This window comes from Penicillium verrucosum (genome assembly GCF_028828655.1).
Source record: "Penicillium verrucosum strain IBT 35672 chromosome Unknown utg000001l_segment0_segment0, whole genome shotgun sequence".
NCBI lineage: Eukaryota > Fungi > Ascomycota > Eurotiomycetes > Eurotiales > Aspergillaceae > Penicillium > Penicillium verrucosum.
This window is the reverse complement of record NW_026643210.1, coordinates 11,822,084-11,847,411: the sequence shown is the minus strand read 5'-3', so window position 1 is coordinate 11,847,411 and position 25,328 is coordinate 11,822,084. Positions and strand designations below refer to the sequence as shown.

Genomic DNA, 25,328 nt, shown 5'->3' with positions numbered 1-25,328 from the left:
ATGAAGAAGATAAAGAGATCCGTGGAAGAAAGTGGAGTAAAAAGAGAAAAAATCGGTGAATGTCTCAACTATTAAAGGAGAAATAAGTTATATTACTCGTATAATCGAGAATAAAAAGAATAAAAAAGAATAAGATAAAAATGCCCAGGTGTATCGAGTTAATTAACAAGAAATGAGCCAAATAGTTAAAATAACCAAAATAACCAAAATAACCAAAATAGACAAAGTAGACTTTGGGGATATTTCCTCCCCCCTGGGAATCATTTGGATTTCTCTTCCCTTTTTCTGTCTTCTTCTTCCTCTTCTTCTCTCTCTCCCTCACTTCCTCTTGATATTATTTCCGCCTCCCCCCACCACCCTCTTTCTCGGACCCTTGTGCAGACGCCCTTGGGGGAGATTCCCCCGCCGATCACTTGCTGAATCAGAGTGGCGCCCTTCTAAGCGGCTGCATAGACGATCTATCCACCCCCGAAACTCCGTTATTCCTGGTCTCCATATCATTGTTTTGTCTCTCTACTTCTATCTCTGATTCCCCAATTTGTTCTAAAAGTCGACATTTCAGCATTGTGATTGTGCTTTGTTTGTCTTTCCCCGATGCAGCGCTCCTGATCACTACCACCCGGAATCTCCTGGTGCACAGAGGAGCTGGTCTCTTCTACGCTCAGAATTTCAGAATCCTGAGATTTTTAAGGGGAAATGACCAATAAATCCCCTTAATAACCGATCTGCCCTCATTTTACACTCTAAGACAATGTCTTCGCCTTCACCCGAGACGAACGATGACCAGAACCCCGAGCTCTCTCGTGCCGCCAGCTACACCGATCTTCCCAGTCAAACCGCAACGGAACCCAGCTTAAGGCGTACATTTTCTGACTATGCTGTTCCAACTTTGGCAGAATCACCGACAAAGGAAACAGTGGCTGCGGGGAAGGATATTCTGCGCCGAACCTCTCTTCGATCCAAGGACAAGTCAAAACCGGCAAACGTCTCTCATTTCACATTATCGTCATCGGAGGATTTAAAGGACACAGATTCACATGTGCCAGAAACCAGGGCGCCGGAGCCCGCTGTGAGGCCATCCAAGAGCCGGTCAATGTCTGGAAGGATAGTCAGCCTTGCAAGGAAACCATGGGGCTCTTCCTCCCGATCTCCGTCCCCGTCCGCGAAGAGATCTAAACAGCAAGATTCTCAATCCCCCACTCGATTCAGCGGTCGAAAAACAGAAGATGATCAGACACAACCCTCCCGCAGACGAACAATCCTTTACAAACGCCCGCGCCGGCCGATGTTGGCTGTTGTGGCCAAGGGCCCCGAGGATAACCCCGACTCTCCGAACAGTCCTTCTGGAAATTCGCTACGACACCGCTCCTCGTTCGAAAAATTCACAGCATCACTTTCCGTTTCGACCCCGGTATTACCCCCAATGCCCAAGGGAGCCGCAGAAACTGCTGCGGCATATGCAAATTCCAGCCCCGATCATACACGGAAAAAGGACGAGCTTTGGGGTATCTTCCGTGGCCTTGAGGCGGATTTCCAAAAGTATGCACAATCACCTTACGCCATTCGCACTTACAATTGCTGACTGGAAAACAGGTTCCAAGCCAAATCTAGCTCGCTGAAAGCCAACGTCATCCGTACCTCGCTCCTCCCCTTTCTCAGCCGTCATCACCTCCACACATCATGTAAGGATCTAAGACCAGAAGACCTGGATCGTCGTGTCAATATTCTCAACAAATGGTGGATTGGAATGTTGGAAATGCTCAATGGTAAGCATAACCAGTCGATATCGGGAACCGATAGACCAGTGTTCCTGGAAGCTATCGTGGGAATCATGGCCCGACCGGAATGGCGCATCCCATTCCCCATGGCCTTGAATGGCAGTGGGTCTCCGGACTCATTGAAGTATGCGTCGACTTCTGTGTCGGAAACATCGGATGGATCAGGCTCCTCGGGTTCGGATTTCCTGGTTGAATCGATTCATCACAACATCCGAAACATTTTTATTCAAAACCTGCTCTCTCAGATGGCATTCGTGGTCGAACGAATGTCTATGCGGCACGCACCAGCTAGTCTGGTCGCGTTTTGCGGCAAGGTTTGCGCATATGCCTTTTTCTTCTGCCCCGGGGTGCCCGAGATCCTGGTTCGGCTGTGGAGCACGCCTCACAATATATTCCGACGAATCTTGTCAGAATCGGCCGGGTCACGCACTGGAAACATGCGTGCATGCACGCAAGAACTCGCTCTGTGCTTTCCACCGGCTCTCCGTCCCCTAGCCTTTCACTCACCAGCACCTCTGTTGCGATATCTACGCCAGAAACCCGAGCTACCCTTAAACACAAACCCAATTAATTGGAACCGCCCGTGGATCGCACGATGGGCCGGGCGTGACACGGACCTCTTTTTTTGTCTTCGTCAAATACATTCACATTCTGTATGCTGAGTATTTGCCCCCCGGGACTGAAAAGGCGAAACGGATATTGGCACCTGGGTTGTTGATAGTTCATGCGCAACTCCTGCTCGTTCTGGAGGACACGATATACAAGCAATCGGCACAACCAGGGTCTGACAATCCACACACAGCTGCTGCAATCACCTTCGATGATTTCATCGAGTCGCCGGATGCTTCTGCCTCCGCTCAACATCTTCGAAGTGGCAGCAACACTCATCGGTCGATGGCAGAGAATCGTCTAATCATCCTTCTCCGTGACCTCCTGTCTGAATCGTCTGTGGAACCCAATCGTGCTCGATTACTGTTTGCCGAATCATTCTGTGGTATAATCAAAGCTGCGGCACAGAAAACGTCTCTCTTTGATCATAACGCATGCTTTTTGTTGTGTGACTTCCTCGAGGAGGTCATTCCAATCATCACACGTTACGCCCAGTCGATTGAAACGGAATTGTTTGATTGGGGATTTTGGCTCGATGTTTGTCGCCAAATGATGCAGAGCCACAATTCGCTCACTGAGGTGCGAGTGTTTTCTTTCCTCTTCTGCATCTGGGGTACCTGGACTGCTACAGAAGAAAGAAAAGCGTCTATCTGTTTGGATTTCTTGTTACATGAGCCGGTATTCTACCATTACTTCAATCACTGGAGTCCAATGGTGCGAGCCTATTTCCATCGTTTGTTGTGTTGGAGGGTCGGGCGGTTTAATACCGAGCCCTCATTGCTTGACTCCAACGTCTATGAACTTCTTTCAGATCGACTCTTGCGAGTCTGGGAGTACTACGTGGCGTTCCAATCTAAGGCCGAAGAAGATATGACAGCTCCTTTGTCCTCTGCTCCCTGCACGCCAGCTCCAGGACGAAGAATCATCATTATCCGTTGCGAAAACCAACTGTCTCCTGTCAATCTTTTCGTCAGTTTCGATCGAGTCGTTCCACCCGTTCCTTCGGACCAACTCACATCCCACCGTCGCACCGGATCTTCCGACTCCAATGGCTCAGATGGCCAGCCAGCTAAAAAGCGGTGGGGAATACTCAAGGCTATGTTTGGCAGCTCTTCCAACACACGTTCCGGCGAGGGCGTCAGCAGCAGCAGTTCTGATGAGTCCGAGAATGGCGCACCAGACCCAACAATGACTGCTGATAGCAAATGTATGGATGAACACGAACAAACTCCGACCACCAGTATGGAAGAGATACTCCGCCCCAAAGCTCCCCACCAGCCATTCTTTTTCAAATTCTCACTGGAATGGATGGATCGCCCGCAATGGCCCACCAAAAACAAACGTCTTTTCACACCTTGTCTCCCTGTCGCATCCCAATTGCACGTCGAGCATCGTCGTTCTCCCGACAAGTCGGAATATGACACAGCATCAGAGAATCCGGGCCATTCCGACTTGGAGAGTGATGAACAAGAACCAGACACCCTCACCGTCAACCAAGATACCCCCACACAACCTACCTCAGATACCTGGCCGCGAACGCCTACAACCAAGAACTCCCCTTTACCTGAACTTCCTTCCCAGCCTTCCTACAACCATCTTGTGCCGAGCAAATATGCAGGCCGCGCCCTTGCAGAGTGGGCACACATTGTCTCTGAATGCGATAGCTTTTTTCGCCCGTCGTCGTGACGAGGGCGTCCCCTCCGATCGCATGGTGGAAACCCCAGCCCTAGGGGTTGAAAGCTTCCGCAAATAATCACAATTCAACATGACTGAAACCCATCTCAGCAACACAGATCAATTATGGACTTGTCATGACATATTCAAGCATATGTCCGTTTTGAGATGTTTCAGGGTCATTCCTCTTTTTTTTGTTTCTAATTTCACAACACTGTGCATGGCGGATCTGGAGCATAGGGAATCGGCGTTCACTTAGGCTCGTTTTCTTCTTCCAAGGATTTCTCATTTCGTGTACTAGGAGCGAAACACGCAATAATCATAGTAAGACATCATTCTACTTGAACTTGATCCAAACTGCCATCCAAGGAAACTGTAGTAAAACATAACTAGACATAATCTTTCTTTATGTAACAAGGGATGTCCTCCCCTCTTGCTCTAAATCTGCTCCCGCTGCTCAGTCTCCTTCTCCTGAGCAAGCTGCTTGTTCAGCAAATACAATAAAGCCCCCTGTACATCCTCCCTACCCATAAAGACCTCAACAAGCCTCACCCCGGACCCATTCTGAATCCGTTCATCAGCCAATACATCCTTCAACTCGCCACAAGTCCTCGCCGTAAAAGTATTATTTGCCGCATGCTCTTCATCAGCCCCGAAATAGTTCAGCGCTTGCGCATGTCTCCAGAACGGCACATCGTTGTACACCTGTTTGCGTCCGTGGATCACCCGCTCAATGGTATACCCATCGTTATTGATAATAAAAATGATAATGTTCAGCTTCTCGCGGATCATCACACTGATTTCCTGGGCCGTCATCTGCAAGCTCCCGTCGCCGATGAACAAAATCGTCTGGCTCTTGCTGTCTGTGCCTTTATTGTGCTCTCGCTGCGCTAGTGCTGTTCCTAATGTTGCCGGGAGCATGAATCCAATCGAGAGCCAGGTCACTGCGCCGAAAATGCGGGATTTCGCAGGCAGTTTGAAGTTCCGGCCGCCATGCGCGGCGGTGCCGGTCTCGGTGAGGATTATGTCGCCCTCGCGGAAGAGCGGGTTTACTAGGCGATAAAAGTTGTTTTGGGCGAGAGGGTCTGTGTTCTGGATGTTCGCCAATGTGATTTCTTGTTTTGGGGGTCCGGTGGCCTGGACTAGGCGTGTGGAGTCGAGGTCCTGGAGTAGGTTTGATAGAATCCTGGGAGCGGAGAGGTCGCGATAGGTATCGTTCTCGATTTGAACGGTGCTTCCTGAGAAGGTAATTGCTACTGCGGGCTTGGGGATTGATGTGTAGAAATATGTGTTGGTATCGCTGTTGTGCGGTCCGAATGTCAGGATCAGATCTGCTTCCTCGAAGTACTGTTGCGCTGGCTTGTCGCCAAAGGCTGCCGCGTACAGCCCGTACACATTCGGCAGCTGCTCGTTGACTAGACCCTTGCCGTACACAGTTGTCCATGTGGGCCAGTTGGTGGCTTTGATCAGAGTATCGAGCTGGTCGACAATACCGAGACCTGTGCTTTCTCCGTCCACAAAGATGAATGGACGCTTGGCGCTGTACACTCTCTCCAAGATGCGAGCCAACACCTGGGGCTCTTGGGTAGAGGTCGGTGGCTGTGGAATGCAGATCTTCATTTCCAAATTTGTAGCTGACACCATCACGTCGGGCATATCATCGGGGATTTCGAGGTAGACTGGGCGGTTGTGGACCAACGCCTGGCGTAGGACATAGTCGATCCTTTCTGGTGCTGTGGTGGCGTCTTCTAGCTTCACTTGAGCTGAGGTGACATGCTTCGACATGTTTGCAAAGCGACGATAGTCGCCATCTGAGAAAGTGTGGTGCATAAACGTGCGTGCGCTTTCAAGCGGGCGCGGTGGCGTTCCGACAATATGTACCACAGGTGTGTTCTCGGCGTAGGCGCCTGCAATGCCGTTGATAGCGGACAGCTCGCCAACACCGTATGTGGTGATCAGGGCAGACAAGCCTTTAATGCGACCATATCCATCTGCCGCGTAGGCGGCATTGAGTTCATTGCAATTGCCCACCCAGTGGAGGCCGGCCGGAGTAACAAAATCCAGTAGGCGAAGGTTGTAGTCACCAGGGACGCCGAACATGGAGTCGACGCCCAGCTGGCGCAACCGAGTGAACAGATATTCTGCGAGTTTGACGTCTTGAGTCATGATGAATATGATATTCGAGTTGGAGAAGAAGAAAGTCCAGTATTTATAGATGGATGAATCCCCGCATCTTATCTCGCCGATACGCCGACACGCCGACACTCCGATCTCGCCGTTGTTAGCCGACTTCACTCTTTTTGTCTCCACCGGGCGAAACTCCGTCAGACCAGCCATGTCGCGTCTGGCTGCTTGTGAAGCCTGTAGGAAGGCTAAACTGGCATGCGACCATCAGCTGCCCGTTTGCACGCGTTGCAGCGCCAGTAAAGGGATTTGCATCTACAGGACCACGCCCTTTAAGCGGAAAAGAGCCGAGAAGCAAAGGTCAGTTTCATACTTGCCCGGTCTGCATTCAAATTAGCTAATTATATTTTTGTAGCCTTGGTTCACCAGATGAATCGCCATCATTTAATCCAAGACGTAATCCATACCCAAACCCTGGGTATCTCGGATCGTCCAGCCATGCGGCTATATTCAAGCACATCACTCCGGATGGAGACCATGGCCCCGGTAGTCATCAAGCAGCACCAGAGGATCTGCACTCAGACTTATTTGGGGACAACCATCTGGTCCTACAAGGCGCAGACATCCTCAAACATCTCTTGACGACATACAAATTGTCCGCCATGAACGATCTAGTCATGTTTTGGCTAGCTAAAGGAGCTAACCTGGCTCTGGCAGAGCCCTTTGTTGACCAATGTGCCCAGAGCGTGAGCCAATTGTTCACCTACCACGACGATAACTGGCATCTAGTGTATGCAAGACGTCTCTTGCAGAACTCGGCCCAGCCACTGCACTTCAATGATACCTCTGACATGGCTGGTTTCTCAGCTCAATTCCTAGATCACAATTCTCGTTGGGAGACATTAGGAATTTTTTTTGCAGCTGTCAGTCGAGCAACAATTGACATTGCATTCTTCCCGTCTCTATATACCACCGAGCAAGAGCAGTACACACTTCGAAGGCTATGCACCAAACTTTGTGATTTTGCATTGGAGATATCCCTCTCTCTAGATTGCCTGAATGATCTACAACTGATCATGCAATACGAGAATTTTATCGTCCATTCCTACGTGGATGGAGATCAGAGTAAGTTAGCCGTCCATTTTAATTTACTACCTCTACCTGGCCATATATTAACCTCTCGAAGGCTACCATTCCTGGCGCAAACTAGGCGATGCAATATCCTCCACATTTGCCCTAGGCTATCATGAGAACATCGAAATAAAAGCAGGACTCCCACCATTCCTCAAAGAACTGCGCAAAACAGCCTTTGCGCGTATCTACTCGGCAGATAAAAACATAGCAATATTCCTCGGCCGCCCACCACGAATGAACAAACGCTTCTGCCACTTCCAGGTCCCATCCTGTCAAAACGCAGAAGAAGCTTCAGCAGACTGGACCCCAGACGCGGAACCCGGGTACCGGGCTGATACGCGGTGGTCTGCGCTGTGTGCATCGCTGAAGGAGGAGGTCTGGGAGCTTCTTCAGGACAAGCATGATCCATCATGTGCGCAACGAGCAAGGTATGCAAAAAATCAATGCCCACACCGAATATCTCAATGGAAAACATGGCTAATCAAGAAATGGTATAGCTTGATACAATGTCAAGCAGAGACGCAGTGGCAACACCTACCAGCCCACTTCCGACTCGAGAGCAGTCTGAAGAAATGTACGCAAGGACCCTTCGAGCGAGACTTTGTCGCCGGCGTACGGCTACACCACCTACATGTACTATTTTTGCTCCGTCTTTTACTTCTTAAATCACCGACCGAGCCCGATCAGCCGATCATCGAGACGGCGGGTCAGATGCTCACGCTAGTTGTGGAGATTATTCTGTTGCGGGATCAGCTCACTAATTCCGGGACGGGTCTTATTTGGAAGGTATGTATGGAATTGACTTGATGTTTACATACCATACTCTGTCTATAACCTCCCCTCCCTCAACCCAAGTTCAAAGCAGTCAACTAATATACATACTAACTAGGTCGCATACTACGGCCTCCCGGCTGCGGGGATAATGCTTCTGGCCATGTTAAAACAGCACATGCCACGAGCGCACCGGACACGGTCATTACAAGACCTCAGTGTGTTTGTAGCGGAGGTGCAGATCGGCACGATCGTCAAACCCGGGGATCCGAATTACGCGTTGCTTTCTAAGGCTACGCGGACTATACAGCGTTTTCTAGACTCGACCCATTCGGACCCGGCACAGCCTCTACCTGAAGTAGCCGGGGTCGAGGGGAATGATGAATGGGCAGCATTATTGAGTCAGGACTTATGGGATTTCGAGGCTGGGTTTTGGCAGAGTTTGGCCGATCATCCGTCTTTGTTGGCGATTGAGCCTTCTTTACCTCCTGTTTAGTTTGACGGAATTTGTGATCGTGGTGTTGTATGATACCCATGAGTGAGTACTATCTGGATAGGGCTAGGGGAAGGCTGTTCATTTGAGGTCATATACCCATACAATATGAAAAACGATAATTCAGACTGGGCTATATATATATATCTTCGTCTGTACCGGTCTGAAATCTCCGGAAGGAAAAGCCACTGGGAAAAACACTGAACCTTCTCTTATAAGTACTAGTCCTTGTCTCTGTAGAATCAGCTTGATCTCTATATTTAGACCAGTGATAGAATGAATAACGGCAAAATATTTCCTGAAAAAGTAGGTACTACCCTAAGGGCGGAGCAGTCGAAGTGAGCAAGGCAAAACCATGTGGGCTGGCAAGTTTCGAAGAACCCTCTTAGAAGCTATATATGAAATGTGATATATCCCCATATGAACGCCGGTCCCTCGGGACAAGGATGAGAAGCTAGATACATTCAAGAAAGGTGGAGATATGACACGACTAATAAAACCGATAGAAGAAGATCTGCTAAGTCCCGTATGAGCTCAAGACATGCGTGGTATATGATGGGCATGAAAGAAGTTCCCAAAATGCAGGTAAAGAGGTATCCCGACAACCACGTGGCAGGTGTCGGGCTGTACAGTGCTCGTTTAGAACGTGACAAAGAACCAATCCAATAAGCGTGGATGAAGGATAGCTGAGAAGAACAACAAATAGGAAAATGGCTGAAAAGTAGAATACATTAGTGGAGCAGCTTGTCGCTGGCGTGGTGGATAGTGTTGGCGACGCGGTCGATCCAATATTGGGTCAATGTCCAATTCCCTGTGTTGATACTGTCACGGATAGCAGGGAAAATCGAGGCGTCGTAGCCAGACCAAAGCTCGGGTCCAAAGATAACGTGCCGGAATTGTGTGCGGTTGGGGATCTGTACAGGTCGTTAGTTAGGGGGCCAGGAATGATTCAAGCAGAACGTCAACTTACACCTCCGCCTTCTTCCAAGTCAAGTAGATTTGTATCAAAGGCAGCCATTCGAGCATTATGGTTTACCCGCTGGACTGCCATGATATTGCTTTCATACCCGCCCATGCCCCACACGGTATCGTGCCAGATTTTGTTCCAGGACTGGAATGTAACAGCGCTGGCTTTCATCTCGGTCGCAGCCTGGAACATGGGTTCCATGTCCACCTTGGCCTTCTTGGATTTAGCAAATTTGTCCAAGTCTTTGACCCATCCGTCAATGGAGTCACCGTAGACTTCTAGGTCAAATGGCAGCATGGGGTTCTCCGAAAGATCAAGGAGGAGAAGACCCCAGAATTGAGCCAGGATTTTATGGTATTGAAAATCGGGGTCCGTAAATTTAACCATCCAGTCATATGTTTCGTAGCAGCTGTGGTATGGATAGGGCTCACCCTCAAATCCGAAGTCAATGCTCGAGGTACCAGCGATATCCTGGAACGCAACATAATCACTTCCAGCGCCAAGTGGGGTGATCTTTGAGCCTTTTTTATCCCAAAGGTCTTTTAGTGTCGCGTTCGCGTAAGGGTCTGAAATACGACCCAGAACTTGCAGCACGGTGCGCTCAAAAACGGGTGACGCAGACACACGGAAATCGGGCCCTGAAACGCCCACGTCGACATTTAGGTAGGCAAACGCATTCGCACGGAGATCATCGACCTCCTTTTCGACATGTTCTGTTGAGCCAATCAAATTGTACTCCTCTGCGTCCCAACTGACAAATTCAATCGTCCGAAGCGGCCGCCATCCGTACGTGAGCAATTCTCCAAAGGCTCGTACAACCTCTAAGAAAGTAGCTGTGCCACTTCCAGGGTCAACACTTCCTGTGCACCATGAATCTCGGTGGTTGCCAACAATGATCTTCTTATCACGCTCGTCCATTCCATAGATCCTGCCGTGGATGTTGTAGATAGGCTGACGCTCTACTTCATCTTGCAGGTTCATCAGATGAACGACCGGGGAGTCCTGATCACCAGTCCACCACTCTTGTACATCGGGAACACCACCCACCCAAGCGTTTGGTACTTTGGAGCCGTGGCCTTTGAGGCCCTGCAAAAGTATCTGTGCATCGCGCCAAGCGAGTGGGAGACTAGGGATCTTGGGTAGCCCAGGGCTCTCCTCGGGAGATAAACGGTGATTTTCTCCCGGTGTGGATGCCCATCCAGGGCTGAGAACATCGCCAACTATCTGAGACATCATACTGACACCGCCCCTTTGCACGCCATCGCTTGGCATGTACCGCCCTTCGGGGAAGGCCGGGCCTTTGCGAAATCCGTCCTGAGAGGGGTCCGAGTAGATGATACAGCCGGCAGCCCCGGCCAATTCAGCGGCCTTGATTTTTAATGCGCGATCGGATTCAGTCCCATAGTAACGGACCAAGGCAATGGAGCCATCGAGTAAAACTCCTGCATCTGCGAGCAGCTTGAAATCTTCCCGAGATCCGAAGTTAGCATACACTAGATGCCCGGTGACATTGCCGGATTTTGAATGTCCATGAAAGATCAGATCCTTGGCATTGTCTTCTTCGAGTTTCGCCTCCCAAGCTAAACTGGGTGGATCGATAATTGCGACTCTCCTCCCGTCCTTGCGTGGATAGTTGAGGTAGACGTGGAATTCCTCCCGCGACACTTCATCGAAACCTGCATTCTGGAACTCTTGTTCAATCAATTTCGATAGCGCAAAGCTGCCTTCCGTGCCAGCTACGTGGGTGTAGTTGGTGACTCGTCGTAAGTTTTCAGCGATATTGGTCTCGTTGATGTGACCTTGGATGAAGTTCTCGACGGAGGCGGCGCTATAGGACTGACCCATGGCCATGCGACTGTTGATATTGAAGACATCTGCAATGAAGAACACATACACTAGGGTGACCACCAGTAAAAGAGCGAACACTCGGAGAAGCATGATGCACCCTTGGTCTTTTAAGCGTGCTCTCGTATCACTGAGGTTTATCGTGAAGCGGAAACTGGGCATACGGAAATTGGGCATATATCGTTGGAAGGGTCGTTGTATAGCGGACAGGGTACGACTCAGACTCGATAGCTGCTTGGAAAAACGATGTCGTAGAGGGGGTTTGCGCCGGTTAAGGAGGCCGATGCCGAATCATCCACGTCCATTTGATCTAGTTCCCGCCGTAGTTCCTCCACTGACTCTCGGTCAGAGTGTGAGGTCAATGATTCCAGATCATCGAGGCTGGAGCGTACCGATTCCACGGTTGGTGGGTGGTAGCCGCGGGTGGAGGCATGATCGCGACCGAGTAGCCCCTGTCGTTCAACATCTGTTCCATCACCAAGATCAGATCGAGAGGAGGAGGGTTGGCCGGTGGCTTCGGCGTAAGAAGGGATGGGGACGGCCTGATAATCAAACTTCTCGTCGCCCATTGTGGGAGAGACGGGGCTCCGGAGAGCTGTAACAAGGGTGTAACGCGGGTGCGGAGATCCGGAGGATCATGATCTGTATGAAAAAGGGAAATGAGCGACGTCCGACATCATATGCCGATAAATGAGTATGTCCAGAAACCGATGGAGTTGTATAGGGAGAGAACACAGGAACAGGAGATAGGCAGACGCCCCGGAGTGAGAGTTGACCCACGCTTGGCAACTTCGGGCATTACACATCAGGGCAATACCTAGACTGAGTAGTTAACTTCTTTTGATAGGATATTAGTAGAATATTCTTGTTAGTCCTTGTCTTTTTTTTTTTATATATACACATAAATATATAAATATATATAAAACCTCGGAAATGCAGTGTCATGCAGATGTTCTCCATTATACTACATACCCCATCCACGTCAAAGACAACGATCAGTGGGTACAGAGTAGTTATCAGAATAATATAAGCGAAGGAAGACTGAACTTTGATACTCGAAAGTCTGGAATATTAGCGAAGTCGAACACAATAGAAAAGCAACTTTCAGGCTAAATATCGTAGACTTCCGAAGTGATGCCACTTGACCATCCTAATATAGCCCAAAGTTGCTCTATTGCTATTGCTCCACTAAATTCGAGAATGAAGAGGAATCTCGGAAAGGTAGTCCGTCTATTATTAAAGATATTAAAAGATCTCAAAGAGGAAATGCTGAACGAAGAGAATTGAGTGGAGACAGATCGATAAGATGGCAGACTCAGTTCTACACCGTAGCTTAGATGTTGAGGGTTTTTTTTTTTTGTATTAAAAGCCACGTAGCAGAGTATAACACATAGGGATATAACATTTATTTTACTATTTAAAGTATTGAAGTGTTGTAGTGGTTAGTTAGTTTATAGTAATTAGTTATAGTGGCCAGCGGTGAGGGCACATTCTATACACACTTCAGTAACTATAGCTTCACATATGCATAACTAACATACAAATCTCTTATATATAACTATCCCCTAGGCAATTATCCGGCCCAAAGGAACTGTAATAAAAAGATTAACCCAAAAAACTAACAAAAAACTAGGAAGATCTCCCCCACTTGAAATTAAAAAAGAAAAAGAAAGAAAAAAAAATAATAAGTGGTGACAGATCGTACACGGTAGAACCGAGTACACAGGAACTCCTTTTCATTCTTATATCAATTGCTTTTCTCTTCGAGCTTCAAGCTTCCTCCTCTTTTCTTTACCTTCAATTTAAATCTTATTCACCTCCTTCATCTTCATTACCTCTCCCTTCACCATCAACCTTGTTTCCCCTAAAATAAAGTTGCCCCTCCATATTCCCCCTCTCCAACCCCCCACCATGGCTTCTCGTCCCCAAAACATCGGTATCAAGGCCATTGAGGTCTATTTCCCTACTCAGGTGAGTGTTCCATGTGTATATAATTACCTAGGATCTATACTGATTTGTCAATTGCAGTGTGTTGACCAGGTTGAGCTCGAGAAGTACGATGGCGTCGCTGCTGGAAAGTACACCATCGGTCTCGGACAGACCAAGATGAGCTTCTGTGATGACCGTGAGGGTATGTACACCGGCAAATTCCAATGGAGATCAGGGACCCATCAGCTAATCTTATCCGGCAGACATCTACTCCATGACCCTCACTGTCCTCTCCTCCCTCATGAACAAATACAACATCGACCCCAAGTCCGTTGGAAGACTCGAGGTTGGCACTGAGACCCTTTTGGACAAGTCCAAGTCTGTCAAGTCCGTTCTCATGCAGCTTTTCGCTCCCCACGGAAACACCAACATTGAGGGTGTCGACAACGTCAACGCCTGCTACGGTGGCACCAACGCCGTTTTCAACAGCATCAACTGGCTCGAGTCCTCCGCCTGGGATGGCCGTGATGCCGTTGTGGTCTGCGGTGATATTGCCCTGTACGCTGCTGGTGCTGCCCGCCCAACTGGTGGTGCTGGCTGCGTTGCCATGGTTATTGGTCCCGATGCTCCTATCGTCTTCGAGCCCGGTCTCCGTGCCTCCTACCTCACCCACGCCTATGATTTCTACAAGCCTGACCTCACCAGCGAGTACCCCGTTGTCGATGGTCACTACTCTCTTCGTTGCTACACCGAGGCTGTCGATGCCTGCTACAAGGCCTACGACGCCCGTGAGAAGACCCTGAAGGCCCAGGCCAACGGTGTCAACGGTGCCAACGGTACCACCGACGAGTCCCTGTCCCCTCTGGACCGTTTCGACTACATCTTGTTCCACGCCCCTACTTGCAAGCTCGTCCAGAAGTCCTACGCTCGTATGCTCTACAATGATTTCCTGGCCAACCCCTCCCACCCCGCTTTCGCCGAGGTGGCCCCCGAGCTCCGCGACTTGGACTACGAGACGTCTCTTACCGACAAGGTTGTGGAGAAGACCTTCATGGGTCTGACCAAGAAGCGTTTCGCCGAGCGTGTCAACCCCGGTCTCCAGGTCGCCACCCAGTGTGGTAACATGTACACTGCCACCGTTTACGGCGGTTTGGCCAGTCTGCTCAGCAACGTCGCTTTCGACCCCAAGGAGTCTAAGCGCATCGGTCTCTTCAGCTACGGTTCCGGTCTTGCTAGCTCCATGTTCAGTGCCAAGATTGTTGGCGACGTCTCCAACATGGTTGAGAAGCTTGACCTCCAGAACCGCCTCAATGCCCGCACTATCCTTGAGCCTGCTCAGTATGATGCCATGTGCAAGCTCCGTGAGCACGCCCACCTCAAGAAGGACTTCAAGCCCACTGGTAACACCGAGACTATCGGATCTGGTGTCTACTACCTGACTGAGGTCGATGACATGTTCCGCCGCAAGTACGAGATCAAGGCTTAAAGTTTCTTTGATGTTCTGCGATTGCCTTTGCCGTTCGATGTGTTGTTTAGACGGTTCAGAGAGATTCCCCCGAGCGTTTTGAATGTTTTGCCAAGGTGCATAGACCACAGGAAGGCCTCTTTTTCGGCCTTTCTTTTTTTGATTTATTTTATTTTATTTTTTCTTTTTACTCTTTTCGGTTGGGTATTTCCCACGTGCAATGAATGTCATGAAATAATTAAAAGACAATTAATGAGATGATACTCCATACCTAAAGAGTCGATATTAACTACATAACTACATAACTAGTTAACTACAAATGTACACTACATAACATTGAAACACCCCCAGGGGTCAATGCGCGGTTATGTGTGGATCATCCCGATTTGACCTCAAACCTCTTTCGAGATACTTTAGAATGTATGTATCTCGCATGAACTCCTCCATCAACTGCATTAATTGTTGCTAATTATGGGACATTTCTCAGTTTCAAGATCAGATCATCCAATCACTGCATCTGACGCCGGTGTTCGGCGCGTACTTCAAACTCATCCCATACATGTAGCCGCCGACTTCGATATCACATTCGGTTGGCGCATCTAGAGCAGGTAACCCTCCTTTCAAACGGTCTTTTTACCCCGTTTAGACCCTGGAATCACTCATTCCATGACCCTGATGCCTATTTTTAACCGTCTGCTTTCTTGGAACCCTTAACCGCTGAACCCCGCGAGTCCTGAAGCAGGGAGAATCACCAACAAGTCCGCTAATTAACTAGAAATGTGACCTAATTGTTGCCGTTTTTAGAACATGTCAAGAATCTTGCAGCAGGCTAACCATTTTGGGGAATCTGAAGAATGATATTGAAGAAGAGGCAAAATATAGTAACATCTTGACGCGCGACAGTCCGATGAAACCGCACTATGCCGCACTGGACCCCCTCGGAGGGGCAGTTTCAAGGGCCTTGTTGCTCAACATGCCTGTCTTCAGGCACAATGTCGGCAGTTTCGCGTTTCATCGACTGGACGTGCCTCTGATCGGAGACTAGGATCCCAAAAAAAGATTCTCAAGCTCCATAGGCGTTACAATGGGGCTCTTCTCCATGTTTCATCTTTTCTAGATCGGCTAGGGTTCGTCAGTCAATCTTTTTATATGCATCATGCTTGGCTGTTTGAGACTCTGTCGATGTCCATTTAATATCCAAACATCCTCCTTCTGGATCATGCCTTTGTGAACGACTTGGTCAACAAGATATTAGTTCCTTCATTCACTTGTTACTCTTCTGATAGATTGTTATTGGTGGCACACCAAATCAACAACTTTGCTATCATGTCTGCTGTCGATACTGCTCGCTTTCGGCCAACCACGCCGCCGCGTCTTTCTCTTGAGGAGTACATCGGCTCTGGGCATAGTCGTCATGCCTCCAACTCTTCGGTCTATTCAAGCGAGTCATCTCCCTGGTCGACAATGACCGGGAATACTAGCCCTACCACGTCACCAACTAGACATCATCATGGACCCAAGCTATTGCCTAAGATCCGACCTCAAGACGTCGTGATTGAGCCACTGTCTGCTGGTGGGCCTCTTCGTCACCGTCGTGTTCTGTCTAATACACGGAACCCGCCTCCTGGATTCATCCCTTACCCACCGCCGCGGTCAGCAACCGGCCGTCGCACACGCGATGTCACGGACCGCTTAACATTGACTTCTCCCATCTCGCCGGCGCCAATGACTGCACCAGGCAGCTTCCCTGCCTTGTCATCACCCGTGACCATTACCTCTTCTTACAAGCGCAAGACAGGCGGGGGACACTCACGCTCCGTGTCGGCATCTGTTATCGACGCTGCAACTTTGACTCGGTTTGGGTATCCCACCTACCGGGAGCTGTCAAAATATGTGCCTCAAATGCATACTCAGACGACCCCGACTACTCCAGTCACCCCAATGACTCCAAGCATCATGTCCTACCCATCATACTCTCAAAGACTAGCGGGGCAGCATGTTCCTGCAAGCACACAAACTCCATTGACAGTGCCGACACCTCAATACAACTACCGCCAGGCATCGGCTGCCCAGCATTCACCAGCGTTACTCAGTCCCCAGGAAGACCTAGCCCCAAGGTCCACAACCCTACTGTCCTATCTAAGACTACCAATCCAACCAATCAACCTAGTCCGCAACGTAAGCGTGGTTCCAACTCGCGGCCTACATGATTACTTCTGGTGGGACATCCGCAACCTGCGCAGCTGGAGCTCCTTCTCACTAGCAACATTCGACTCCCTGGACAGCCGACTAATCCAGCTCCTAAAGACCGACATCCCAGCAGAGCTCACACCGCGCGTGGCCGTACCCCCAGCAAGCCTAGCACCCGAATCCGAGCACGACCTAGTGAGCCTAATCCGCGATCTCTACGCACCACGCATCAACGCCGCCCTAGCCGTCTCCCAAGGCAAAGACCATCTCCAACTCTACGCGGCCCCAGACGTCCGCAACACAGGCCATAAAAACCACGGCCACCCTCACTTCCTAGCAAACTACCTCTCAGACACCGAGCAAACAAACGCCGGTCTCCCCCGCGGCCGACTAGTCGGCATCGTGAAAAGCTTCGACCGCTGGAATACCGGCATGCGCAACGAAGCCCCCCACAGACGCGTAGAGTACCTCAACGGACTCGCCCACCTGCAGCGGTGCATGCGCGAACACTCCTGCCGCTACGGCTTCATAATCACCGAGATCGAGCTCGTCTGCGTGCGAGCCGGCTGCGACACAGACGACGACGTCCCTTACTTCGGGTACCTTGAGATCGCGGCGTCAATCCCGCTCAAGACGGCAGCTGCGAGGGGCGCGTATCCACATGCGCGCGACGCACCACTCGCAACGCCCATCAGCGCGCGCTCTTTCTCGTCATCGTCGAGCTCGTCGTTTCCCTCGCGTCATGACTCCTCGGACCCGGAGCCGGCGGAGGATGCATTGCCGGCTATGACGGCCGGGCTGGGGTTGTACTTTTTGTTGATGCTTTCGAAGTCCGTGCCGCTTCCGCAACAGCCTTCGGCTCACCTTAATGTTGGTGGGCCTGGTGCGTTGACTCGTCAGAGGATTCTGGCGGAGGCGAAGGATAAGTGGATTCCTGAGCCGCAGATTGGGGAGAAGAGGGATGCTAAGAGGGTGAGAGGTTGGGTTTGGCCTTTGGATCCTTGGCATCGGAGGGAGGGGGGTGTGTCTAGAGCGAAGGCTGGGACGAAGACGAAGAAATGGCATAAATAAGTGTTTTGTGTAGGCGCAGGCTTGGAGGTGGTTTTTTGGTTTTTTATGGGGTTTGGAGGTTTGGAGTCTTGACTATATTTCGGTTGGTTTCTTTTGCTGATTTCTTTTTCTTTTTGGTGGCTGTTTTGTGCTTTGTTATTCCCCATATTCCCCTTTGAAAATATCCTCTTTCATAGTAATCTAATTTCTTTCTTCTTTTCTTCTTTTCTTCTTTTCTTCTTTTCTGTATTTTCTATGTTGTCTATGAGAGAAGGGGTAGAAAGGCTCTAATCTTCTAAACCAGGCTTAACCAAGTCTTTCCATTTGGCTACCCAATCAATGGCTGATCTATCCAAATGCGTATCAAAATGGGCTGTCATCTATGAATCCATTGTGGAGGTATCTTGGAATGTGCCCGAGCTCACTCAAAGTCCAAGCTTAATTCAATCTCTTACCCTATCTACTCGCGTGCCTTCTTTCTTCTTTCTAGTCTTGAATTATCTAGCCAGACCATCCCTAATTAAATGAGCCTATGTGCACTGATCGAGAGTGTCTGAATTCCCGTGCAACAAATACCAATGCCGATGGTAGTACACGCACATATTGGGCATTTGCTAGAACGAATACAGCCGTCAGGGCAGTCAAGATCAATAACATGTATGGTCAACGGGATGACTTCAAAAATCCCACTGTCAAGTATATTATTCTGTTTGGAAAGCTGGGGATTCGCGAAGGAGGTGGTATCCCGCGTAAGGAAATGGCGAGGAAATCGACACCTATATCTATACATCTAACACACGACAGTACATCGGAAAGGCTCAAATATTGAATCCAAAACGACAAGAAAACACCCCGAAGGTCCTCAGAGATCGACGCCAATACCCCGTCAAATCCGTCATGGTAATTGTGGAGCGTGAGCTGTTCCTATATGCTACCATGCCCCAAGGACCTTGGGGACGAGTACCTCGATAGTCAATTTATGAGGACATTGTAGAAATACAGTTATACTAGTAGACTACAAAATAAAGCCATTGCTCCTAGAATCGTACGTTCTTGCAAATTTTGCTATTCCTGCCAGCCCTGAAAGACTACTACATCCACTACATATATACCACCCACCGTTACTCCAACCCTACCTCACCCTTCTAAGATGTCCTCCTCTCAAGAATTACCAGAAGACTATGAAATCCGCGATGTGATAATCATAGGCGCAGGACCATGCGGCCTCGCCGTCGCCGCACGCCTAAGCGAAGAAACGCCATCAGCAGTCTTCACTGACGAAGAACACCAGCGCTACCACTGGATCAGGAAACACAGCGGACGGATGAGTCTGGTGCAAGGGCGACACGGCAAGATCAAAGGCGTGCGAGCCGCAAAATGGGACAGTGAACGCGGATGCCCATGCCCAGAAGACCGGGAACGGCGCACCTCAACTGACTCTGCATCTTCTGTGCCGTCGCTGTCTTCTGCATCATCGACATCGTCAACATCATCGACATCATCTATATCAACCCTCGTTCTCGACGGCTCCGGCGATAAATGGATGCAGCGGTGGAATAATGCGTTCCGCACGCTGGAAATTAAACAGCTCCGCAGCCCGATGTTTTTCCATGTTGATCCTGGGGATCGGGATGGTATGCTGGCTTATACCCAGGAGAGTGGCCGGGATGCAGATCTATGGGAAATTTCCGGATGTGTTGGGAAGGAGATGAGCAAGCATAAGAAGAAGAAGAGGAGACAGGGTGGGAAAACTCAGTAAGTGATGTCCCCCATGCGAATAGGGTTGAAGCAGAGCTCTAACCATTACATCGTAAACAGAACTATCGGAGCTGAGATTGACGAACGAGACCGGAAGGATTACTTCTCTCCTTCCACCGACCTCTTTTCGGATTATTGTTCGTCGATTATCGAGCGGTATGGTCTGGACGAGCCCGGTCAGATCTTGCAGCGCGAGGCCACGGATCTTTCTTATAATTATCTCTCCGATAGCTCAGACTCGAAGGTGTTTACTGTCACCACATCTACGGGAGAGAAGTTTTATAGTAAGTCTGTTGTCCTGGCCATCGGTCCTGGCGGAGCAGGTGTGTCGAAGATTTATCCGTGGAAACCCTCGACGGAGCAAGAGGGTGCCGCAGCATGTTGCCACAGTACGGAGATCAAATCATTTCCCAGTCCGAATGTCCAGAATAAGATCCGGCGGCGGCAAGAGACCAATGTTGTCGTTGTTGGAGGTGGTCTATCGTCAGCGCAGATTGTCGATATGGCGGTTCGCAAGGGCGTGACAAAGGTGTGGTTTCTGTTACGGTCCGGCATGAAGGGTATGTATAACGTCCCTAGCAAGAAGATCGTTTTTGGACAATGTCTCATTTAAACAACAGTCAAACACTTCGATATTAGTCTGCCCTGGATGGGTAAGTACAAGAACTGGGAGAAAGCAGCTTTCTGGTCCGCCGACACCGACGAAGGTATGTATAAAAAGAAAAAGCCTCAAATCCCAATCTAAGACCAACACTAATATGTCCTAGAGCGCCTTGAGAAACTCCAAACCGCTCGCAACGGCGGTAGCATTACACCACGCTACACGAAGATTGTAAAGCAGCACGCAGCTAAGAACCGCGCCTCCATCCACCCTTGCACAGAAATAAAAACCCACGAGTACAATCCAGCTAAACAAACCTGGACCCTAACAACTGACCCACCGATCCCCGAGCTTCCCGAAATGGACTACATCTATTTCGCAACCGGAGTTCGGGCAGACGTCCGCGAGATGCCACTACTCCGGGAAATGAACGATCAATACCCAATCGAGGTCAAGTCAGGTCTGCCATGTCTAACGAACGATCTGTCGTGGCGGGATGACGTACCATTATTCATGACGGGTCGGATGGCGGCTCTCCGGCTTGGTCCCGGGGCGCCGAATCTCGAGGGCGCAAGGGTGGGCGCGGAACGTGTTGCGTGGGGCATGGAGGAGGTGTTGCATAAGGGAAGGGAGGTTGGTGGGCAGTGTGAAGGGTTTTGTGGGCTTGGGAATCGGTATGCTTCTCTGCTTGGGGAGTGTGATGAATGAAATCTTGTCTCACGTCACTGTGGTGGTGCGTGATTTCTTAGAGATCTTCTTTTGGACTGCAGATCATGGGGTCCTGGGTGATTTGAAGAGGTGGTCAGAGATGGTGGGACCTTTGTGCTGGTTAAATTTCCTGTTTGGATCATTGGATCTTGCATTCCTCCCTTCATTCCGAGCATTCAAGCTGTAGCCACCGGTTATCCTGGAACTATCCGAAGATCATCTAGGGAAGGCTAGAGGTTTGTTGGGTCGGAAGAATGTAGACGATCCCTTGTTCTGTATACTTTTAGGATATAAGCTATCCCGTATAGTACAATAAAGTTCTGGGTTTATACAATTCGACTTTACTTTAACCAGACAGCTCGATGTCTGACAAAGCACACTATATGGCGACAAAGACGGATACAATGGCCAAGGAGCCCCCGATGGAGGCCTTCAAGTTCCTACCCAACAACACAAATCCGAATTGGATTAAAGATAGGGGGCTCCGTAAACTAAACATGGGTATTGTGTTCATGTTCTCTACTTCTTGTTCGGCTGGTTATATTGGAAATCTGGTGAATAGCTTACTTGTGCTGCCCGAGTGTAATGTCTCCATCCTGATACTGTGAGGTTTATGCTAATGATGAAATAGTTGGTGCCGTCATTGGCGGACTGGATCCCAATATAGTTGGTCTGATAATTGCTGCCACTTCTCTGGGGGCGTTGGTTTCCTTCGCACCAGCCTCTTATATTGCCGATACATTTGGACGCAAGATGTGTGTTTTTGTTGGATCCAGCATTGTGATCGTGGGAGCTATCATTCAGACCGCAGTGAAAAACAACTGGGCATTTTTTGGCACGAGAGTGTTGTCAGGCATAGGGATGGGCATTGCCCAGACTGCGGCTCCTCTCCTGGCAACCGAGATCGCACACCCTCGGCAGAGACAAACGGCCACGGCACTCTATAATGCATCCTGGTGTTTGGGCGCCATTGGTTCGGCAGCTATCACGTATGCAACCATCGGCGTAACAAACAGTTGGTCGTGGAGAGTTCCTTGTCTGCTACAGATGTCTTATCCGTTGTTTCAGATTCTAGGGTTGCTCATGTTTGTGCCCGAAAGCCCGAGATGGCTCGTATCCAAAGGCCGGAAAAACGAAGCCCTAGCTATCCTGGGGGAGTACCACGCGAATGGAGAAACAAACGACGAGCTAGTCCAGTATGAGTACCGTTTGATATGCAACACGATCACAGCCGAGAAGACCAATACCACAAAATGGAGTTCCTTCTTCTCATCCAGAGGTAATATGCATAGATTGGCCATCTGTGTGTTAGTTGGGCTTATGCAGGAATGGGCTGGAAATGGTATGTCCCTCAACGCCTTGAAGAAGCCCCCCCGTTGCTAACAGTATCGCAGGTCTCCTGTCATACTACCTCGTGCCGATTCTCGGGTCAGTGGGAATTACCAAGGCATCGGACCAAGCAGCTGTGAACGTCAGCCTCAATGCCTGGAACTTCCTCCTTGCGGCAGCCGGTGCACTTGCATCGGAGCGATACGGCCGCCGCATTCTATGGCTTATTTCCACGGTGGCCATGATCGTCTTCCTGTCCATGTCCACACTAGCCGCTGGATTATTTGCCGAAAGAAATCTCCCTGCTGCAGGCATAGCCGTAGTTCCACTCCTATTTCTCTTTTTTGGCGCATACGATATCGCTTATGCGCCTTTGTTCGTCTCGTATCCAGCTGAGATCCTACCCTTCCAACTGCGTGCCAAGGGTATTGCTGTCACACTGTCGGTGGATGCTGTGGCATGTTTCTTCAACCAATATGTCAACCCAGTGGCGTTCACGGCGATTGCATGGAAGTATTACTGTGTCTTTCTCGGTTGTCTGGTAGTCTTCTTGATTCTTATATACTTCCTGTTCCCCGAGACAAAAGGGCGGTCTTTGGAAGAGGTTGCTATGATTTTCGACAAGGAAAAGAAATTGGAGGGAGAGAGTAAAAAGACAGAGACAAGATAGACCGAAGACAAATATATCCATACTAGACCATACATATATGTACAACATACTATAGTGACCGGAGTGGCCAATCAAAACCTGGCTGATGTTGCTGATGTTACCTTCCCCCGCAGTTACAATAGCCCAACTCATTGCAACTTCTCATATCTCCAACTTCTTTTGGTTGTGTATATATATCTCTACTCTTCGCTTGGTTCTAACAAAATAACAGGCCTTTGTCAGAACAAAAAAGAAAAAAAGTCCATCAATTACTCGTCATATCGCTAGACCCAAATTTTGGAAGCTCCAAAGCTCCAATTTATCCCCCGCATCCCAATACTTTTCAACATAAGCCAACATGAAAGAACCAAACCTACCTCCTCGGGATACTATCCCCAGCTCCTCCTTCTCGTCATTGAAGCAGTTACGATTTCTTATCATCGGCGCCGGCTCTCGGGGAAACGCCTACGCCCGCGCCGTCACAACCGTAACACCGGGTGTAATCCACGCAATTGCCGAGCCCCACGCATTCAAACGGCGCGATTTTGGAAGAAAATATATATGGGGTGCACAGGAATCCCCCCAAGAGGGCCAGGAATTCACCGATTGGCGCGAATGGGTGCAGTGGGAACTCGAACGACGGAAGCGGGCGACTCAAAACGACGAAAACACAGCAGACACAATCACAACTCCCCTGGGTGTAGACGGAGTCTTCATATGCACACTAGACGAAACACACGTCGAGATACTACAAGCTCTCGCCCCGCTCCAGCTACACATCCTCTGCGAGAAGCCACTAGCTCTCTCGCTGGACGACTGTTTAACAGTATACCGAGCCCTCCAACCACCCGAAGGCCCAAACAACACCCCGCAAGCCCCAAAGAAGATCTTCTCAATCGGTCACGTCCTCCGCTACAGCCCGCACAACATCCTCCTCCGCAAGCTCCTCCTGACAGACCGCGTAATCGGTGATATAGTCTCCCTAGAACACTGCGAGCCAGTAGGCTGGTGGCACTTCTCGCACAGCTACGTCCGAGGCAACTGGCGACGTGCAACATCAGCAGGCGACGGCTCCCTCCTGACAAAATCCTGCCACGACATCGACTTCATCCTCTGGCTCCTCTGCTCCCCGCCCTCCGCCGAAAAAGCATCCAAACAAGCCCAGCACCCGCACTTCCCGCGCTCGATCTCCTCTGCCGGAACGATGACACAGTTCCGCCAAAAGCGCAAGCCTGTCGCTGCAGGCAACGCAACAAACTGTCTCTCCTGCCCCGCTGAACGTGACTGTAACTACAGCGCGGTTAAGATATATAACGACCGCCACCTCGCGACAGGTCACACAGCTTGGCCGGTTGATATCGTCTGTCCGGATATCGAAGATGTGTTCCGTGCGCAAGGCGGCAAGGCTGCCGAGTCGCTGCTCCTCTCCCGTCTCGCCGAAGACTATGACCGGGATACGGTGTTGGACTCGGATATCGCTTCGCGACCTTGGTACGGGCGGTGCGTCTACGAAGCTGATAATGACGTCTGCGACGATCAGGTTGTGACTCTTGTTTGGGATGATGAGGAGGCGGCGCCGCATCGACTTGCTAAAACGGCGAGTTTCCATATGATTGCACCCACGGAGAAACAGTGCGAACGTCGGGGCCGGGTATATGGTACTACTGGTGAGATTTCATATGATAGTAGAACGATTTCTGTTTATGATTTTGCTACGGCGAAGACTGCTGTTTTTGATGTACCGAAGCCGCCGCCGGGACAGAATGAGTCGCATGGTGGTGGGGACTTTGGGCTTGCGAGGCAGTTTGTTAGTGCCGTTGAGGCTGTTGAGGGGGATTGGATGTTGAGACAGCGCAAACGAGGTTTGTTGGGTGTTCGCTTGAGGAGGCGGTGCGGAGTCATGCTGTTGTTTTTGCGGCTGAGGAGGCGAGGAGGGAGGAGAAGGTTGTTAAATGGGAGAGTTGGTGGGGGAGAAGTTGAGTGTTTCTGCTGCTGCGTGGAAGGCATAATGATATGGAACTGGTTAATGATTTACGATGATACGATGATACGATATTATAATAATTTCTGTGTTCACTTCTCCTTGTTTGAGATATGGTATAGAAGACAATAATGCATATACTTCATTAGCTTCACAGATCTGGAGGTCTGAATTTAAGACAAGACAGGCTCGCATTATGATAAAGATGCAGTTTCTACTTCATGCCAAAGTATAATCTTTTAATCTTGATCCTGCTTTTCGATCATCATTCTT

At 49.7% G+C, this 25,328-nt stretch overlaps 8 protein-coding genes across 8 annotated transcripts; 6 read left to right on the top strand and 2 right to left on the bottom strand.

Annotated features, from left to right (window-relative positions):
* Nucleotides 1–751: 751 nt before the first annotated feature.
* N7516_004345 (DUF1765 domain-containing protein) lies at nucleotides 752–4,073 on the top strand (the record flags this gene model as incomplete). Its single annotated transcript, XM_057217065.1, is given in 3 exon segments — nucleotides 752–1,539; nucleotides 1,594–2,431; nucleotides 2,442–4,073. The coding sequence occupies 3 exon segments, from the start codon at nucleotides 752–754 to the stop codon at nucleotides 4,071–4,073; spliced, it is 3,258 nt and encodes a 1,085-aa protein (XP_057078948.1).
* Nucleotides 4,074–4,499: 426 nt separating this feature from the next.
* On the bottom strand, nucleotides 4,500–6,227 carry N7516_004344 (alpha-keto acid decarboxylase family protein; the record flags this gene model as incomplete). The annotated part of the gene is made up of 1 exon (XM_057217064.1): nucleotides 4,500–6,227. One exon carries the CDS (start codon nucleotides 6,225–6,227, stop codon nucleotides 4,500–4,502), a length of 1,728 nt encoding a protein of 575 aa, XP_057078947.1.
* A 169-nt stretch (nucleotides 6,228–6,396) lies between these two features.
* On the top strand, nucleotides 6,397–8,586 carry N7516_004343 (uncharacterized protein; the record flags this gene model as incomplete). Its single annotated transcript, XM_057217063.1, has 5 exons — nucleotides 6,397–6,545; nucleotides 6,601–7,310; nucleotides 7,372–7,747; nucleotides 7,817–8,105; nucleotides 8,209–8,586. The coding sequence occupies 5 exons, from the start codon at nucleotides 6,397–6,399 to the stop codon at nucleotides 8,584–8,586; spliced, it is 1,902 nt and encodes a 633-aa protein (XP_057078946.1).
* Nucleotides 8,587–9,292: 706 nt separating this feature from the next.
* N7516_004342 (M28 family metallopeptidase) lies at nucleotides 9,293–11,964 on the bottom strand (the record flags this gene model as incomplete). Its single annotated transcript, XM_057217062.1, is given in 3 exon segments — nucleotides 9,293–9,497; nucleotides 9,554–11,626; nucleotides 11,641–11,964. 3 exon segments carry the CDS (start codon nucleotides 11,962–11,964, stop codon nucleotides 9,315–9,317), a joined length of 2,580 nt encoding a protein of 859 aa, XP_057078945.1. The 3' UTR covers nucleotides 9,293–9,314.
* Nucleotides 11,965–13,306: 1,342 nt separating this feature from the next.
* erg13 (hydroxymethylglutaryl-CoA synthase) lies at nucleotides 13,307–14,810 on the top strand (the record flags this gene model as incomplete). The annotated part of the gene is made up of 3 exons (XM_057217061.1): nucleotides 13,307–13,366; nucleotides 13,424–13,526; nucleotides 13,588–14,810. 3 exons carry the CDS (start codon nucleotides 13,307–13,309, stop codon nucleotides 14,808–14,810), a joined length of 1,386 nt encoding a protein of 461 aa, XP_057078944.1.
* Nucleotides 14,811–16,115: 1,305 nt separating this feature from the next.
* Nucleotides 16,116–18,050, top strand: N7516_004340 (uncharacterized protein; the record flags this gene model as incomplete). Its single annotated transcript, XM_057217060.1, has 1 exon — nucleotides 16,116–18,050. The coding sequence occupies one exon, from the start codon at nucleotides 16,116–16,118 to the stop codon at nucleotides 18,048–18,050; it is 1,935 nt and encodes a 644-aa protein (XP_057078943.1).
* Nucleotides 18,051–19,179: 1,129 nt separating this feature from the next.
* On the top strand, nucleotides 19,180–23,095 carry N7516_004339 (FAD binding domain protein; the record flags this gene model as incomplete). Its single annotated transcript, XM_057217059.1, has 7 exons — nucleotides 19,180–19,784; nucleotides 19,848–20,347; nucleotides 20,408–20,494; nucleotides 20,555–21,062; nucleotides 21,455–21,597; nucleotides 21,728–22,438; nucleotides 22,491–23,095. The coding sequence occupies 7 exons, from the start codon at nucleotides 19,180–19,182 to the stop codon at nucleotides 23,093–23,095; spliced, it is 3,159 nt and encodes a 1,052-aa protein (XP_057078942.1).
* A 337-nt stretch (nucleotides 23,096–23,432) lies between these two features.
* On the top strand, nucleotides 23,433–25,226 carry N7516_004338 (Gfo/Idh/MocA family protein; the record flags this gene model as incomplete). Its single annotated transcript, XM_057217058.1, has 2 exons — nucleotides 23,433–24,936; nucleotides 25,213–25,226. The coding sequence occupies 2 exons, from the start codon at nucleotides 23,433–23,435 to the stop codon at nucleotides 25,224–25,226; spliced, it is 1,518 nt and encodes a 505-aa protein (XP_057078941.1).
* Nucleotides 25,227–25,328: the final 102 nt, after the last annotated feature.